The 18,002-nt window shown below is 45.2% G+C and overlaps 1 protein-coding gene across 1 annotated transcript; it reads right to left on the reverse strand.

The window, feature by feature from the left end:
• Window positions 1-2,468: 2,468 nt before the first annotated feature.
• ASB12 (ankyrin repeat and SOCS box containing 12) lies at window positions 2,469-13,282 on the reverse strand. The gene is made up of 3 exons (XM_070952179.1): window positions 13,104-13,282; window positions 8,773-9,615; window positions 2,469-4,513 (listed from the first exon to the last, which is right to left on the reverse strand). Exons 2-3 carry the CDS (start codon window positions 9,590-9,592, stop codon window positions 4,380-4,382), a joined length of 954 nt encoding a protein of 317 aa, XP_070808280.1. The 5' UTR covers window positions 9,593-9,615; window positions 13,104-13,282; the 3' UTR covers window positions 2,469-4,379.
• Window positions 13,283-18,002: the final 4,720 nt, after the last annotated feature.

Consider the following 18,002-nt stretch of genomic DNA (forward strand, 5'->3'; position numbering starts at 1 on the left):
TAGGGTGACTCGCTCCCTCCTTAATGTAGAGAGAGCGGAGGAGCCCTTGCAGGGTAGAGCTGAGGAGTTTGTGCAGTTTCTGTCGGATAAAGTCGCTCAGATTCGGATGGAGCTGGACTCTGATTGGGCAATACCGACAGAGATGACGGGGACGGGTCTTAGTCCTATTGTGTGGGACAAGTTTGAGCCAGTGACTCCTGAGGAAATGGACAAGGCTGTAGGTGCAATGAGTTCCTCCACCTGTTTGTTGGACCCATGCCCCTCCTGGCTGGTTTCGGCCAGCAGGGAGGTGACATGAGGCTGGCTCCAGGCTTTAGTTAATGCGTCCTTGAGGGAGGGGTCCTTCCCGCAACCATTAAAGTTGTAAGGCCCCTCCTCAAGAAGCCTTCCCTGGATCCAGCAGAATTAAAGAACTTTCGGCCAGTCTCCAACCCACCCTTCGTGGGAAAGGTTGTAGAGAAAGTGGTGGCACTTCAGCTCCTGCGGTCATTGGATGAATTGGATTATCTAGACCCTTTTCAGCCTGGCTTCAGGCCTGGCTACAGCACAGAAACTGCCTTGGTCACACTGATGGATGATCTCTGGCGAGCCCAAGATGGGGGTCATTCCTCTACCTTGGTGCTACTTGACCTCTCAGCAGCTTTCAATACCATTGACCATGGTATCCTTCTGGGACGACTAAGGGAGTTGGGAGTGGGAGGCACCGTGTTACGGTGGTTCTCCTCCTAACTCTATGGTCGGTCACAGTCGGTGTTGGTAGGAGGACAGAGGTCGACCCGTAGGCCCGTTTGCGCAGTGCCTCAGAGCTCGATCCTCTCTCCCCTCCTATTTAACATCTACATGAAACCACTGGGTGAAATCATCCGACGATACGGGGTGGGATATCAGCAATATGCTGATGACACCCAGCTGTATATCTCCACCACGCGTCAGTTCAGTGATGCAGTGGATGTGATGTGCCGGTGCCTGGAGGCTGTGAGAGTCTGGATGGGAGTCAACAGGCTCAGACTTAACCCAGACAAGACAGAATGGCTCTGGGTATTGCCCCCTAAAGACTCTGTCGATTGTCCATCTCTGGTCCTGAGGGGGGAGAAATTGTCCCCCTCAGAACGGGCTTGCAATCTGGGTGTCCTTCTAGATTCACAGCTAAGATTAGAGCAACATCTGACAGCTGCGGCTAGGGAGACTTTTGCACAAGTTCGCTTGGTGCACCAACTGCGACCCTACTTAGATCAGGAGGCTCTCCTCACAGTCACTCATGCCCTTGTCACCTCACGGTTGGATTATTGCAACACGCTCTACATGGGGCTACCCTTGAAAAGTATTCGGAGACTACAGTTGGTCCAGAATGCAGCCGCGCGAGCTATTGTGGGCGGACCTAGATACACCCACATTACACCAATTCTCTGTGAGCTGTACTGGTTCCCTATCGGTCTCCGGACACAATTCAAGGTGTTGGTTATTACCTTTAAAGCCCTACATGGCTTAGGGCCAGGCTATCTTCGAGACCGCCTTCCACCACATAGCTCCCAACGACCGGTAAGATCCCACAGAGTTGGTCTCCTCCGGGTCCCGTCAGCTAAACAATGTTGGTTGGCAGGCCCGCGGGGGAGGGCCTTCTCTGTGGCTGCCCCAGCTCTCTGGAACCAGTTACCTCCTGAGGTCCAGACCATCCCCACCCTATTGGCCTTCCAGAAAGCGGTGAAGACCTGGCCTTTCCGGCAGGCCTGGGGCCATTGATCTCACTGCTGCAATCTTGCGAGACCTGGCCATGAATGGAGTGTATAGGTTTTTAATGTTTTTTTAAAACAACTTTTATGGTATATTGTTCACATTATTTTTTGTTGTAAGCCGCCCAGAGTCCCCAGGGAGTTGGGCAGCATAGAAATTTGACAGACAAACAAACAAACAAACAAACAAACAAACAAACAAACAAACAAACAAGCTTCCCCAGCTCCATTTTGAAAGAACCAAAGCATGGAACTCAACATTTCCCTAAGCATTTCTATGGCTTAGAAAACGCTGGTTAATAGGGTTCACAGTCTTCTGATGTAATTAGATTTTGGGTTTATAAATAATGCAAATGCTTTTCTATTGCCCTGTGCTTTAAAATATCCAAGATGATATTGGCAGATGGATTTTTCATAAAGCCTAGTTTTTTACATGTGGGAGATGAGATAGTAATTAGTAACTGTCCAATAGAGATGGGAACCCCCAAATTCCTTCTCCACAACCCTCCAACTCTGTTCAACAACATCATAATTGCCAACAATATGAAAATGACAGTGTAAGCTCTAAAACCGGCTTTTCTTTAAAAAGCAAAAGAAATTGTCAGAATGTACTATTTCAGATTAGTCTTTCCAAAGGAGGAGGAGGAAAGAAAGAGAAGGAGGGAAGGAGGAGGAGAATAGAATAGAATAGAATTTTTATTGGCCAAGTGTGATTGGACACACAAGGAATTTGTCTTGGTGCATATGCTCTCAGTGTACATAAAATAAAAGATACGTTCATCAAGAATCATAAAGTACAACACTTAATGAGGGATGCTTGGGTTACAAAATGGCCAGGATCTTCGTAAAAATGCGAGAAGAGAACCTAAGAAAGATTTTGCCACTTTGAGCCAAAATCCATCTTAATCCCACCTCCATCATTGCACCTTCCTGATTCACTCAAGTAGAGTTTGAGTGCAATTGTCCTCTTCTGCCCCTTCTGTTAGAATTATAGAACAATCCATAAGGGTACCTAGGTAATGTTTTTGGTTCAATACTGTCACCTAGTGGAAAATAACCTGTACTATTCTTTTTTAAAAATACAAAACAATATATTTAATCTCAGAAGCATTATTGCTTAACATTAAAATAAACACTATAATTAAAAGATTGTCAAAATAGTTTTCAAGGCAGCATTTAGCCCAGCTTGGCATCATCCCAACAGGGAAAGACACTGATGAATTTTTAAAAATCTGACTTTTTAGATGAATCCAAGCAATTAATTTTGCCATTTATTCATCCATTTATTAATATTGAGCCTGTGATATTGCAGCATAAACAATCTTCTCATTCCTCTTCCGCCAGATTAAACTGAACAGTGCTGAAAACATGCAAAATCATTTTCATGAAAATCTGTTGTTCTCAATTGACTTAATGATGGAATATAATGATACATATCTTTAAAATAAATCTGATTTTGCTTCAGAATTTGAGAGAGGAAAAAAATGTTTGTATTTAATGCAGTGAGCTTGCTCTTAAAATTACATTTACTTTTATCTAGAGAATTAAAAATGCTTCCACTAGTAATAATTAAATCCATTATTTGCATTAAACAAGTTTAATCTTATCAAATAAAAGTGATATTGATTAAAACACTCATGTGGTACCACAAGATGAACTCTCAAATACAGCATTTTTCAACCTTGGCAACTTTAAGATGTTTGGACTTCAACTTCCAGAATTCCCCTGATGGGACAAGTCTACTTTGGCAAGATTTCTGTCTGAAGGTGAGGAACAATAAAGAAATAAATAAAGAACAGCTTGCGTCCAGAAGTTGTGGGTGCTCTATCACTGGAGGTTTTCAAGAAGACCCCGGACATCATTTATTCAGAATGGGACGGGATCTCCTGCTGGAGCAGGGGGTTGGACTAGAAAACCTTGAAGGTCCCTTCCAACTCTGTTATTCTACATCCTACAAATCTGTTTAGAACAACCACAACATGTTTCTCTTGGGTTTTAGAACCTGACAAAAACAGATGAAAATGCTAGCTCAGTCCAAACATAGGAATGTCACAGTTAAAGACCAAAGAATTTTAGAATTCCTCCTAAAACATCCCTCTCCTGAGCAATAGGGTTTCATTCATTCTATGGTGGTGGATAGCAATCTCTTCATTAATTGTGCCCTTTCGTTAACCTCGGTGTTGCAAATCTCTGCTTTAGAGCAATGGAGCTTGATCTTCAAAAAAACCCCACAAGAATAAAGCTTGATTCTTCCCAACGGTCCATCAGGAGAGTGAGATTTTTTTTTTTTGTACATTTTAGTTGGTCAATGTTAATATAAAGTTGGTGAACTTGTTAATGTTAAGATAGTGAATTTGTTAATATTAAGATGGTAGGCTTCAACTCCCAGTATTCCCTCAGCCAGCATGCTGCCTGGAGGAATTTTGGGTGTTGAAGTCCACGCTTCTTAAGATTCCCTACATTGGGAAACTCTGTTTAGCTAGTGCATTATTTTTCTCACACACCATCAAATTCATTCAAGCAAACCACCACACACTGGTTTTTCAATTCTTAGAAGTGTCTTTCTTTCTTTCTTTCTTTCTTTCTTTCTTTCTTTCTTTTTTCGTTATCCAGTTACAGTACCCTGGGCAATTCAGTGTTGATCATCTGTTACACTTGGTGTTTGAGGTAGTTGAGCAGCACTAGTGGGATGTCCAGTTGATCCACCGCTTCGGGATGGTTCTCCAGTTTCATAAATCTTCTGATTGCCAGTCTGCACTGAGACATCAAGGATTTGGGCAATGCTGGAACAGCAGGAGGGAATGAGGAGGAGAGAGAGGCAGTAATCATCATTGCATGGTTAACGCTGCTAAAGATTTCACTCCCTGTAATGCCTTCAAGGTCATCACATCAATAGAAATGAAGAACAAAGAACCATCCATGCTTTGTGGTTTTTGGTCTATGCCCAGTATGAAATCTAGCTGTTCTGTATATGGATTGAAATAGAGCTGTTCCATGCAGAATTGGTTTTTTGGGGGGAAATATGTAAAATAATAAGATACTGGAGATGAAAGAGGAAGGGAAGAAGGGCCACCTTGGAGAACATTGGAAGATCTAGGGGGAGAAGGAGAGCAGGGGAGAGGGAAAAAAGAAGAAAAAGTTTTCTACTAACCCTTAAAGTTCACCCCAAGACCCCTAGAAACCTATTCACCTGGAACTCGGGGCAACCAATGTTCATAGTGTCAATGGAGAATCTCCAACATCCAGGTCATGATTGTCCCAAAGGTGCTTTTCTAAAAGTCAACTGGACTTTTTTGCTTTTTTTTCGTTGAAAATGTTTTGCTTTTCATCCAAGAAGCTTCTTCAGAATATTTTCAAGGAAAACAGTAAGAAAGTCCAGTTGCCTTTTGAAAAAGCATCTTTGGGACAACCATGACCTGGATGATGGAGAATCGCCATAGGTACTCAACTTAATGACTTTAATTAACAAAAACCTATGGAGATTCTCAGTCATCCAGGTTGTCCCAAAGATGCTTTTTCAAAAGGTAACTGGACTTACTTTGTTTTTTTCCTTGAAAATGTTTTGCTCCTCATCCAAGAAGCTGAAGAAACTTCTTGGATGAGAAGTGAAACATTTTCAAGAAAAAAAGCAAGAAAGTCCAATTGCCTTTTGGAAAAGCACCTTTGGGACAAGTGCTCATAATTTTGTTACTCTTCAGCTGTGACTGATGCAAAACTGTTTGGCAGAATTTCTAGGAAGAGATGGTCACTTCCATCCAGGCTATAAAGAAAACCAGTTATTCATTTTGTACTTAATCCATAAAGAAAAGTATGGAAAGTATACGGAATGCTGTTGTTGTGAATGTAGATTTAGCTATATGTATATGTCTGTCTGGTTTTTTTTCTTAGCTTATGACTTGAATTGTTTTGGGTGACTCTTTTGTATTCATTTTATGTACCTTGTGTAGTATTGCTTATCTCAGAAACAAATAATGTGATAGGCAATGTATGGAAAGAGGAAGGGAAGGGAAGGGAAGGGAAGGGAAGGGAAGGGAAGGGAAGGGAAGGGAAGGAAGGAAGGAAGGAAGGAAGGAAGGAAGGAAGGAAGGAAGGAAGGAAGGAAGGAAGGAAGGAAGGAAGTATTTTGTATTTATTGAATTTGTATACCGCCCTACTCCCGAAGGACTCAGGGCGGTGAACAGCCATAAAAATAAAACATGGAAATACAAAATTTAAAATAGAGATAAAACAAATTAAATAAATTTGGCTGAACCATATTTAAAACCCCAATAATTTAAAACCAAATTTAAAATTCCCATTTAAAAGCGGAGAAGTTTAGGTCAGGCCGGCTTGCTGGAATAGGAACGTCTTAAGCGTGCGACGGAAGGTACGCAGATCCGGAATCCTCCGTATCTTGGGGGGGAGCTCGTTCCAGATAGTAGGTGCCCCCACAGAGAAGGCTCTCCCCCTGGGGGCCGCCAGTCGACATTGTTTGGCCGACGGCACCCGGAGGAGCCCCTCTCTATGGGAGCGTACTGGTCGGTGGGAGGCTATTGGTGGTAGCAGGCGGTCCCGTAGATAACCAGGTCCTAAGCCATGGAGCGCTCTAAAGGTGATAACCAAAACCTTGAAGGGCACTCGGAAGACCACCGGGAGCCAGTGCAGCTCGCGCAGGAGGGGCGTTACATGGGAGCGCCACGTCGCTCCCATCACCACCCGCGCAGCTGCACTCTGCGCCAGTTGGAGCCTCCGAGTGCTCCTCAAGGGGAGCCCCATGTAGAGAGCATTACAGTAGTCCAGACGGGAGGTGACGAGGGCATGAGTGACCATGCGTAACGAGTCCCGATCCAGAAAGGGACGCAACTGGCGGATCAGGCGAACCTGATGAAAAATCCTCCCGGTCACGGCCGTCAAGTGCTCTTCTAAAGACAGCCGTGAATCCAGGAGGACACCCAAGTTGCGAGCCCTCTCCGTGGGGGCCAATGCTTCGCCCCCAATAGTCAGCGATGGCACCAGCTGACTATATCGGGACGTCGGAAACCACAGCCACTCGGTCTTGGATGGGTTGAGTCTGAGCCTGTTTCTCCCCATCCAGATCCGTACGGCCTCCAGGCACCGGGACATCACTTCAAGGGCATCGTTGGGGTGGTCTGGGGTGGAGATGTACAGCTGGGTGTCGTCAGCGTACTGATGGTACTCCACCCCGAAACCACGGATGATCTCGCCCAGCGGCTTCACATAAATGTTGAACAAAAGGGGCGAGAGGACCGATCCTTGTGGCACCCCACATATAAGGGGCCTCGGGGTCGACCTCTGCCCCCCTGTCAACACAGACTGCGACCGGTCAGAGAGAAAGGAGGAGAACCACTGTAGTACGGTGCCTCCCACCCCCAACCCTTCCAACCGGTGCAGCATGATACCATGGTCGATGGTATCAAAAGCCGCTGAGAGATCTAATAGGACCAGGACAGAGGAACAACCTCTGTCCCGAGCCCTCCAGAGATCATCCACCAACGCGACCAATGCCGTTTCCGTGCTGTACCCAGGCCTGAAGCCCGACTGGAACGGATCTAGATACGTCGTTTCATCCAGGTACCGGGGAAACTGTCGTGCCACCACACTCTCGACAACCTTCGCAACAAAGCGAAGGTTGGAGACTGGACGATAATTAGCCAATATTGCCGGATCCAGGGAAGGCTTCTTGAGGAGAGGTCTCACCACCGCCTCTTTCAAGGCGGCGGGAAAGACACCCTCACTCAATGAAGCGTTTATAATCCCCTGGAGCCAGCCTCGCGTCACCTCCCGGGAAGCCAGCACTAACCAGGAGGGGCACGGGTCCAACAAACATGTGGTCGCATTCAGTCTACCCAGAATCCTGTCCACGTCCTCAGGGGTCACAGAGTCAAACTCATCCCAGATAACATTCTCAGGACCTGCCTCCGTCACCCCCACTGGATCTACCCAGTCGGAGTCCAGATCTTCCCGAATCTGAGTGATTTTGTCATACAGATACTGAACAAAGTCCTCGGCTCTTCCCTCCAAGGGGTCCTCCCTCGCTTCCTGGTGGAGCAGGGAACGGGTCACCCTAAACAGGGCGGCCGGGCGGTTATCTGATGACGCAATAAGAGCAGCAAGATGAGTACGTTTCGCTGCTTTTATCGCCACTAGGTAATTCTTAATATGAGATCTTACCAGTGTCTGGTCAGATTCAGTGCGACTGGCCCTCCAACTACTCTCTAGGCGTCTTTTCCGGCGCTTCATCTCCCTCAGCTCCTCGGTAAACCAAGGAGCCAGGTGAGATCGGCGCCGGGTCAGAGGCCGCAAAGGCACGACTCGATCCAGAGCTCCAGCGGCCGCCCTATCCCAGGCGGCCACTAAGTCTCCAGTCGAGGCGTGAGCCAGGACCTCAGGCATTGGCCCAAGCTCCGTCTGGAACCTATCAGGTTCCATCAGGCGCCTGGGGCGGTACCATCTTATCGGTTCCGCCTCCCTGCGGCGGGGAGCAGCGGTTCGAAGATCAAGGCGAAGGAGAGAGTGATCCGACCATGACAAGGGCTCGATGGCTATGTCCCCTATCTCGAGATCACTCAGCCACTGTCCAGAGACAAAAATCAAGTCCAGTGTGTTTCCCCCCATGTGCGTAGGGCCATGAATTAGCTGGGTCAGATCCATAGCCGTCATGGAAGCCATGAACTCCCGAGCCACCTCAGACGTCTCACCCACGGACGGCAGGTTGAAATCCCCCATGACCATAAGTCTGGGGGTATCAACCGCCACCGCGGCGATAACGTTGAGTAGCTCGGGCAGGGCTGCTGCCACGTGGCAGGGAGCCAGGTACGTGATCAGCAAACCCATCTGAACCCCATGACCCCACTTCACAAGGAGGGTCTCACAACCGGCCGTCTGAGGAACAGTGGCCTCCCTCGGCCTGGAAGGAAGGAAGGAAGGAAGGAAGGAAGGAAGGAAGGAAGGAAGGAAGGAAGGAAGGAAGGAAGGAGAGGAGAGAGATTTTAAGAATCTGCATAACCTTGTATTACATTAAATAAAAGAAAAAACAAGGTACCTCTTTCTCTGGCCAACAGCTCAAGCACTTCAGGGTTTGCTGAGCTCTTCCCCAACATGATGCCAGGCAAGTAGACACTGGCACCAAAATCAATGAGGAGCTTGACAAACTCCACCCTGCAGCCATGCTTCAAGCAGACTTCCAGGAGAGTCTTGGGGTGTTTAATTCGGGTGATCATGTTCCTATCCAAGCAGTTGTAGTTGGGCTCAGCCCCGTACAGCAAGAGGGTCTTGAAGCACTCCAGATGACCATAGACGGTAGACAAATACAAAGGTCCACAGCAGGCCACAGAGTTGGCCGCCCACTCCGGGATTCGAGGTTTGACGTTAGGGTCTGCCCCGTGTGACAGCAGCTCCTGCAGGATTCCCAGGGATCCTTCTCTTGCAGCCGTGAGCAACGGGGTGCAGTTGTTGTGAATGCTCCCAGAAGGACAAGCCCCTGCCTCCAAGAGGACCTTCACACAATCAAGGTGCCCATTGTTGACAGCAACAAACAGTGGTGTCTGGGCCTTGACATCCAAGCTGTCCACTTCGGCTCCGTGGTCCAGAAGCACCTTGACGCACTTGACGTGGCCCTTGGAAGCCGCTAGGCGCAGGGGAGTGCCTGGCACCCCCCAACCACTCCGACTGTTGATGACGCGTTTATAACTCTCTTGGTGCAACAGTTGGTCCAACAGCTGGTAGCTGTCCTGTGACACGGCGAGACTCAGCTCTTGTCTTTCTTTGTCCCCATCTTCATCTTCACTGGGTTGGAACAGGGAGAACATCTTGGTGATATCCAGCAGGCTCATCTTGAATTGTCTCTTGAGGGGGACTTTCATCGTGAATGGTGCTGTGCTGGAAGCTAGGAGTCACACAGATGCTGAGTTAATGATTTGGATAAAGCACAGTTTTTGCAACCTTGGTCAGGGGTCTCTTGGTGAGACGCAGCTGGTTCACAAGTACCAAATCCAGCATACACTATTTACATGCAAACACAATGTAGTTTCTACGGTCTGGATGAATAAATAAATGTATTTCAGGTGGCTTCCCTAGCATTTCCCTACAAAGTAAAGAAAATACTTGGCAACTTTAAGACATGAGGACTTCAACTCCCAGAATTCCCAGCTAGCTGTGCAACAAAGATGACTAGGGAACTAGAGGCTAAAATATATGAAAACCAGTTGCAGGAATTGGATATGTCTAGTTTAATCAAAAGGAGGACCATGAGTGACATGTTTGATTTGGGTATAATTCTTTTTGCCTGGGATCCAGTTCTTCAGGATGCGATGGGGGAGAAGCAGTTGAATGTACTGATAGCCCTCAACTGGCAACCATTTATTTAGCAACCATCTGAAGTTATGTAAAGAGTGAAAAACATGACTTACAACCTGTCCTTAAACCATTACAGTGTCGTCCCCACCCCCCCAAGGACTGATGCTGGTTGCAGCATCCTGGAGTCACATGATCACCGTTTGTAACCTTCACAGATGGCTTCCGACAAGCAAGCCAATAGGGGAAGCTGGATTCACTTAACAATCATGCACTTCCTTTAATGACTGTGGTGATTTGCTTAATGACCATGGCAAAAACAATCACAAAATCAGGCGTAATTCACTTAACCAACTTAGCAATGGAAGTTCTGGTCCCAATTGTGGTTGTAAGCCACGGATGACCTATACCTGTCTTGTCCTGAGCCACAGAATAGAAGCCAAAGTTTGTGTAGCAATAAAATATCTTTGCTTCAATCTCTCTGGGAACAACAGAGGAATCTTAGACAAGAAAAACCAAACATACAAGTACAGATTACCGTAAGTGAAATCTGGCCCAAAAGCAGTAACTGTGAGAGGGATCTTGAAGTCCTAGTGGACAATCCCTTAAATATGAGCCAGCAGTATGCGGCAGCAGCCAAAAAAGCCAATGTAATCGTAGACTGCATAAACAGAGGAATAGAATCAAGATCACATGAAGTGTTCATACCACTTTATAAAACCTTAATAAGACCACACTTGGAATACTGCATCCAGTTTTAGTCATCCCATTATTTTAAAAAAGAGTGCAGAGATGATTAAGGGCCTGGAGACTAAAACATATGAAGAATAGTTGCAAGAACTGAGTACGTCTAGTCTAGTGAAAAGAAGGACTAAGGGTGACATGACAGCAGTGTTCCAATATTTGAGGGGTCCCACAAAAAAGAGGGGGTCAACCTATTTTCCAAAGTACCAAAAGGCAGTACAAGAAGCAATGGGTGGAAACTAATCAAGGAGAGAAGCAACTTAAAACTAAGGAGAAATTTCCTGACAGTGAGAACAATTTATCAGTGGAACAGCTTGTCTCCAGAAGTTGTGGGTGCTTCCCTCCATCACTTGGAGGCTTTTAAGAAGAGATTGGACAGCCACTTGTCTGAAATGATAGAGCCTCCTGCTCGAGCAGGGGGTTGGACTAGAAGACCCTCAAAGTCCATTCCAACTCTTTTATTTGTATTATTCTATATTACATTTTGGATAGTTCCAGTGATTCTGGCCTGTAACATTTTACAAACTATTCAATATTCCCAAAGTTGAAGATGCTAGCTAGGATGAAAATTTCTGATAAACAAATCCCTGTTCATCCACAAAGATTTCTTGTGGTCTTGGGAAATTGATAGTTCTTAAACTTAAACTCAGAAACACAGTGCAGAAAATCGAGACACACTATTTCTTAGCTGAAGAGCAAAATACAGGTGAGGATTTTTTTTATGTTCATATGTCAATGTCAGAATTTTTGAAATGCAATCACTTAATCCAAGGGTTCTGCAAGTAAAACATGTTTAATACTTTAAAACTGGATTCTGAACAGTTTTACTCCTGTCTAATTTAGCAATGTTTCCATATCTAGGGCCTCAGTGTGTGTTATGGAGCTGCATAACACACCATTTCTGTGGCATAATGGGACTTGTAGTCTAAGACATCTGGTCATGGGGCACCAGAGGAAGCAGGGAAAGGTTTGAAAGGACAAGGAGAGTTGAAGGCAAGGAGTGATGCTATCATGCTGGGGAAATGGTGACCACATCAAGCCTCCACAGTCTGAATGGATTCACTTATTATACTAACGGTGCTTTGTCTAGTCATAGATTTGCTGAATATGGGTAGTCCTTGACTTACGACCACAATTGAGACCAAAATTTCTGTTGCTAAGTGAGACATTTGTTAAGTAGGTTTTGCCTCGTTTTATGACCTTACTTGCCAGAGTTGTTAAGTGAATCACTTCAGTGGTTAAATTACAGGTAGTCCTCAACTTACAACAGTTCATTTAGTGATGGTTCAAAGTTACAACAGCAGTGGAAAAGGTGACTTATGACCAATTTTCATAGTTACAACCTTTGCATCATCCCTATGGTCATGTGACAAAAATTCAGATATTCAGCAACTGACTCATATTTATGACCATCACAGTGTCCCAGGGTCATGTGATCCCTTTCTGAAAACTTCTCATGAGCAAAGTCAATGGGGAAACCAGATTCGCTTGACAACCAGGTTACTAACTTATCAACTGTGGCTTGGAAGGTTGCAAAATGGGGCAAAATTAACTTAAATGTTTCACTTAGCAACAGAAATTTTGGGCTCAATTGTGGTCGTAAATCAAAGACTACTTGTAGTTACATGGTTGTTAAGTGAGTTTGCCTTCCCCATTGACTTTGCTTATCAAGAGATCACTAAAGGGGATCACATGACTCCAGGATGCAGCAACCTCATAAAAATGAACCAGAAGCCAAGCATCTGGATTTTGATCATGTGACCGTAGGAATGCTGCATGGATCATCAGGGTGAAAAATGGTCATAAGTCACTTTTTTCAGTGCTGTTGTAACTTTGGACTTTTCGGGCACAGTGTGTGGGGCAGAAGCCCCTCTTCTGGCTTATTTGGGTGGCAATGAGAGAACTCAAAATCCAGGTTAAGAGTATAAGCAGCCAAAGATTTGCATGTTGGGGTGAGTTTTAATTGGGCCAAATTTATATATCTTTTAATTGTTTTTTAATATTTGTACTGCATGTTTTTTAATTCTGGCTGTACACCGCCCTGAGTCCTCAGGGAGAAGGGCGGCATAGAAATTCAATAATAAATAAATAAATAAATAAAATAAATGGCTTGAGCCAGGCTGCTGCTCTCCCATTTAAATTGCCGTCAGTTTGGGGGCGGCCAGCCCTTCCCTCCACTCCACCTGTCTCCAGGTAACCCCGCTCCAACCCAGCTGCCAGGCTGTGCGCCCGTGTGAACCGCCCGCGCCCGTCCCGCGCCCTCCAGGCCCAGCAGAAGCCCTCCGCTAGTCGGAGGAGTCTCCAGCCCCCCCCCCCCCGGCGGCAGACGATACTCACGAGCTGGTGGCCTTCGGACGGGTTGCCGTGTCGCCCGACGGAGCGCCGCCCGGAGCCACCACCGGCCGGCCCGGCTGTGTCGCAGCCCGGCCTCTGTGAGGTGGCCGGGACCGGCTTGCCCGAGCGCTCGCCTGCCCCCGCGGCCGCCCCGCTTCCTCTCCGGGCGGCGAGAGCCGAGAGCCGTCGAGGGTGGCCAAGCCAGGCGACACAAGACGGGACGGGACAGCTGCGCCGGGACGCGCCGCGCTAATTTTAGCCCCGCCGGCTGGGCAGCTTCCATTCTGGGAGAGCCTCCGGCCCCGCGGAGAAAGGCCGGGCCGGGCCTGCGGACGGAGGAAATGGGGATAATTGTGGAGAGGGCAAGATGAGGTCGGGTTGAGTTAGCACTTTGGGGCAATTGACTCGAGGGTGGAGAAGCGTGGGGTTAAGATCTCAGATTAAGGTGGCATGCTGTAAACCATGGTTTATGTTGTGAGAACCCAACAGATGGGGTTGTGTAATAAACCACAAGGAAAAGTGTTAGATAACCATCCAGAGTTCAGCACAACCAGAGCTTGCAGGGTGTCCAGCTTTTAAAAAATTAGCATTTCCAACTCCTTCCTAGACACATCCACATGGCTTTCTCCACTGTAATGCTGAAAAGATTTGGTTTTTTTTTTTTTTTTTGAGGTTTGGCTTTTTGTGGGGGGGGGGGGGGTTGGGGGGGGTGGCATCCCTTTCTAGCCTACTGCCCTGGGAAATTCTTATTTTTTTCTCACCCCTCAGCTGAGAATATTGCAATTGGTGAATGTTTGTTTGTTTGTTTGTTTGCCACCCATCTTGCCAGGAGGCATTTACATGACATGACCCACTCAGGGATATTGCAAACATCATAAATTCATGCCAGTGGCCAAGTGCTCCAAATTTGATTATCTGACTTTGGGGACAGGTGCAACAATTGTAAGTGTGAGGACAAATTTTCAATCAATCAGAATAGAGCTGGACGGGACCTTGGAGGTCTCCTAGTCCAGCCCCCTAGGGCCTATACCATTCTGGATAAATGGTTGTCCATTCTCTTTTTTAAAGTCATGTTTTCAGTACTTAAAAAGTAACTTGGAATGGTCATTAAACAACTGGTTTTGTTATTAAACAATGTTACAATTTAATGCAGCGTGCATGCCCAAACATTAAAACACTTACAACACAAGGCATGCAGCTAAACCGAACAGCTGTAAGAGCATCATGATTAGGAAACCCAAGACCAACTGCCCACTCCCACCCCCATCCCAGAAAAAGTATTCTTGGATCCCATCCACACGATGCTCAATTGGTTTTAAAACTGACCAGAGGTTTTTATCAGAAAAACAAAAGAGGCTTTATCAGTACTTACAATTGATAATGGGCAAACTAAATTAGGCACAGTAAGATGTTCAAGGAGGGAAAAACAAAAGGCAGAGGCAAGATCTAGAGGGCTTGGCTTTTGATTCTGCTTGTTTGGGCTTTGGGCTTCCCCTTTGAGATTTAGATACAGATTTTACTCAAGAAGCTTAACTTTAATAGTCTGTATTCCTATTTTACTTACTTTACTCTGCTTACTCATTCCATGTTTATACACTGGATCTCACAGGTATTGTCCTCTGTCTCTTACTTTTTTTTCCTGCTGTTTTTTTTTTTACACCAACCAAAATGAATAAAAACTATATTCTGTCTATTTATCTAGACAACACACACTTTTTATAGGATTCTCTTTTGACCACCGTGCTTCCAAAGCAGCTATAAAATACTCTTGGGGGGAGGGGGAGGCACAAATAATAGCTGCACAACTTTAAAAAAGAACATAAGGCAGTAAGTAAGGTTTGGAAAATAATGAATTACCATGGTTTATAAGATTACTCATTACATAAAGGAGAAGCACCATACAAATATTCATGTGGTGAGGAGGAAGACCAGAGAAGGCAACAAGGCAGCAGCTATGCAAAAGGATGAAATTAAAAGCAGATGCCAGCGTTCCAGAAAAAGCCCAACTCCAAGTAAAGACGCGGAAGCAAACATTTTCCAAAGTTCTCTTTACTAGAATAGGCAAACTGGCACATTTGGGAAAACCCGAATCTGAAAAGCCCGGGTTTTCCTTCAGTAAGTCAAAGCTCACAAAACCATCCCCTTTTCCCCCCCGTCGGTCACATGCTCCAATCAACATCCATTCCATCCCAATCCAGCCCCCTGATCATTCCTTCTTCAGGTGCTGGATCGCCCTGACCTTGATCGACAGGAAGAATGCTATTATGTCTACTAACCACCCCTCTCCTTAATCCCCCCTCCTACTTTCCCATACATGAGAAGGTGCAGCATTGAAGCTTCCGGCCTAATATGGCTTCCAAAGCTGACAGCAGATGCAGCAGTGCATGCAAATACCTGGTTGAGCATCATTTATTAGTCATGCAAATGGAATTGTATAAAATATATTACAACAGTTAACCAAAAGAAGAAGAAAAACAGTTTAAGACCGCCTTCTCCATCTGGCATTTTTCACATGTATTAGATGACAATCCTGCCATGCTAAAGGATGATGGGACCTGGCATCCACAGTTGGATTGGTTCAAACCAGAATCTGTTCTCTGGATTCTCTGCTAGCACTGTAAAAGTTCTAGCTAAGAGGGTCTCTTACAAAGGGTGTGTAAGATGTCTGAAGTGGTACAACTGAAGCACAGTCAACTCATACAGGTAGTCAGTCCTACAACCACAATATCTGTTGCTAAGTGAGGCAGTTGTTAAATGAATTTTGCATCATTTGCAACTTTTCTTGCCACAGTTAAGTGAATCTGGCTTCCCCATTGACTTTGCTTTGCTCAGAAGGTTGCAAATGGTGATCACATGACCCCCGGACACTAAACTGTCTTAAATATAGGTAGTCCTCAACTAACAACAATTCATTTAGTGACTGTTCAAAGTTACAACAGCACTGAAAAAAGTGACTTAGGACCATTTTTCACAATTGCAACCTTTGCAGCATCCCCATGATCATGTGACCAAAATTCAGATGCTTGGCTCATACTTGCAGTGTCCCAAGATCATGTGATCCGTTTTTGCGACCTTCTGACAAACAAAGTTAATCAGAAATCCAGATTCGCTTAATAAGCTGGTAACTCACATAACTGGCAAGAAATGTTGTAAAATGGGGCAAAACTCATTTAACAAATTCTCACTTAACAACATAAATTTTGGGCTCAATTGTGGCCCTAAATTGAGGATTACCTGAACATGCCAGTTACCACGTGTCTGAATTTTGAGCATGTGACCCTAGGGATGCTGCAGTGGTCCTGTGTGAAAAACATAATAAATCACTTTTTCCAGTGGTGGTATAACGTTGAACAGTCACTAAAAAGATGGTTGTAAGTTGAGGACTTCCTGTACTTTTTTTGTTGTTTCAACTATTGTTAAGGTGGGCGTCATTGCTCATGTACTTATTCTGATATTCCTACCCACAGAACCTTCCACAGGGCAGAAGGAGCGACTCAGTGTCTGCTCTTATTCCTTTCATGGGTGATAAGAAGAGTCATTACTCCTAGAAATAGCTTGGAGGGGGTCTCCTCAGAGCACTTTGCTGTTGAGTTATCTAAGGAAACTTAGCTCAGAAACTGAGGACTTTTTCAGACTTTGTGATATTGTGAATTGGCACCAAAGTGATTGTAGGGTGGACTTGTCAAGGCAACCAAGAAGATGAGAGTTGATACTGTCATGAGGCGGAGTAGAGCTATGGAGAAATTGGACACTCTTCCATCTCATGTTCCGATACCCATGAATATGAAGAGAAACATTTTCAAACCAGAAAATGGGAAAGAAATTAGAACATCTGTTCCACATCATATTGTCTTTGTCAGATCTTCTGCCATATCCCTTTTCCTACTGCTTCTTCACAGATACTTAGACAGAAGGTCCAACCCTTCCAAATATGTATTTATTAAACTTATTTGCCTCCTATCTCACTGTGGAGCTACTCTAGGTAGCTTACAGCAATAAAAAGGAAGAAAGGAAGGAAAAAAGTGTAAACAAAGCATAAGTAAAATAACAAAACAATAAAACATTGAAAAGAGAAAATGAGAAAACATCAATATAATAACAAAAGTTGTTCCTTCTTCATAGGTTGTCTGAGTGAAGAAAGATAGAGGAAGTGATGAGGAAATATGGCAAAGAAAGAAATAGAAGTTGCTTGCAATTCCAATTGCATGAATGGGGGAAGTTGATTACCCAAACAAAAGCGTGGGTAGAAGCAGCAAGGCACACTTAAGGGCTTACATCATCATTTTTGCACAGATTCTCCTACAAAAGAGCATGGAATCACATCACAATCTTCCAGATTCTAGGAGTCTGGCCTCTAGGAGGCCACAAAGACATGAGAAAACCACATGCAATCTTGGGCTGTATATACCTGATAGGTGGGCTGCATCACATGGACCTTCCTTCCATCCTTGTTCTCTGGGTTTCTAAAACACTGTTGTGGTTTCCCATTTACCTCCAAAGTTCTCCAGTCTCACCCTTCCCAGTGAGGCGTTTGCACTGTGTGGGAGAGCAAAGAGCAAACCAAAAGGAGGATTTAGAAGCCAGCTAACCTTTTCTGGTTGTTAATAGGATTCATAAGACTAACAGTTCTACCACACAACAAGCCCTGAATCACAATCCAAGTATGAGTTGGCCAGGCTGTTCTCAAGTCTGCAACACATCTAAAAGCATTGGAGTGGGTAGCTTTAGTACTTCCATTAATGTGCAATTTTTGCCTTCAGTGCCAGAAGTTGGAGAAATGTTATTCCCCAAAGAGCTGGTCCATGTTGGATGTCTGCAGTTGCAGCTCATGTCCTATAGGGGGCATGATAGAATAGCACATTCTGGAATCCAATGCATTTGATGTTAGGGATTTATATGCTG

This window comes from Pituophis catenifer, unplaced genomic scaffold (genome assembly GCF_029215685.1).
Source record: "Pituophis catenifer annectens isolate HBS135680 unplaced genomic scaffold, rPitCat1.0.hap2 SCAF_11, whole genome shotgun sequence".
Lineage (NCBI taxonomy): Eukaryota > Metazoa > Chordata > Lepidosauria > Squamata > Colubridae > Pituophis > Pituophis catenifer.

Coding starts and splice junctions, on each gene's coding strand:
- ASB12 (XM_070952179.1), bottom strand. CDS start 9,592: ATGAAAGTCCCCCTCAAGAGACAATTCAAGATGAGCCTGCTGGATATC. Junction 4,514..8,772: donor GCTGTTGGCCAGAGAAAGAG/GTACCTTGTTTT, acceptor CTGCTGTTCCAG/CATTGCCCAAATCCTTGATG.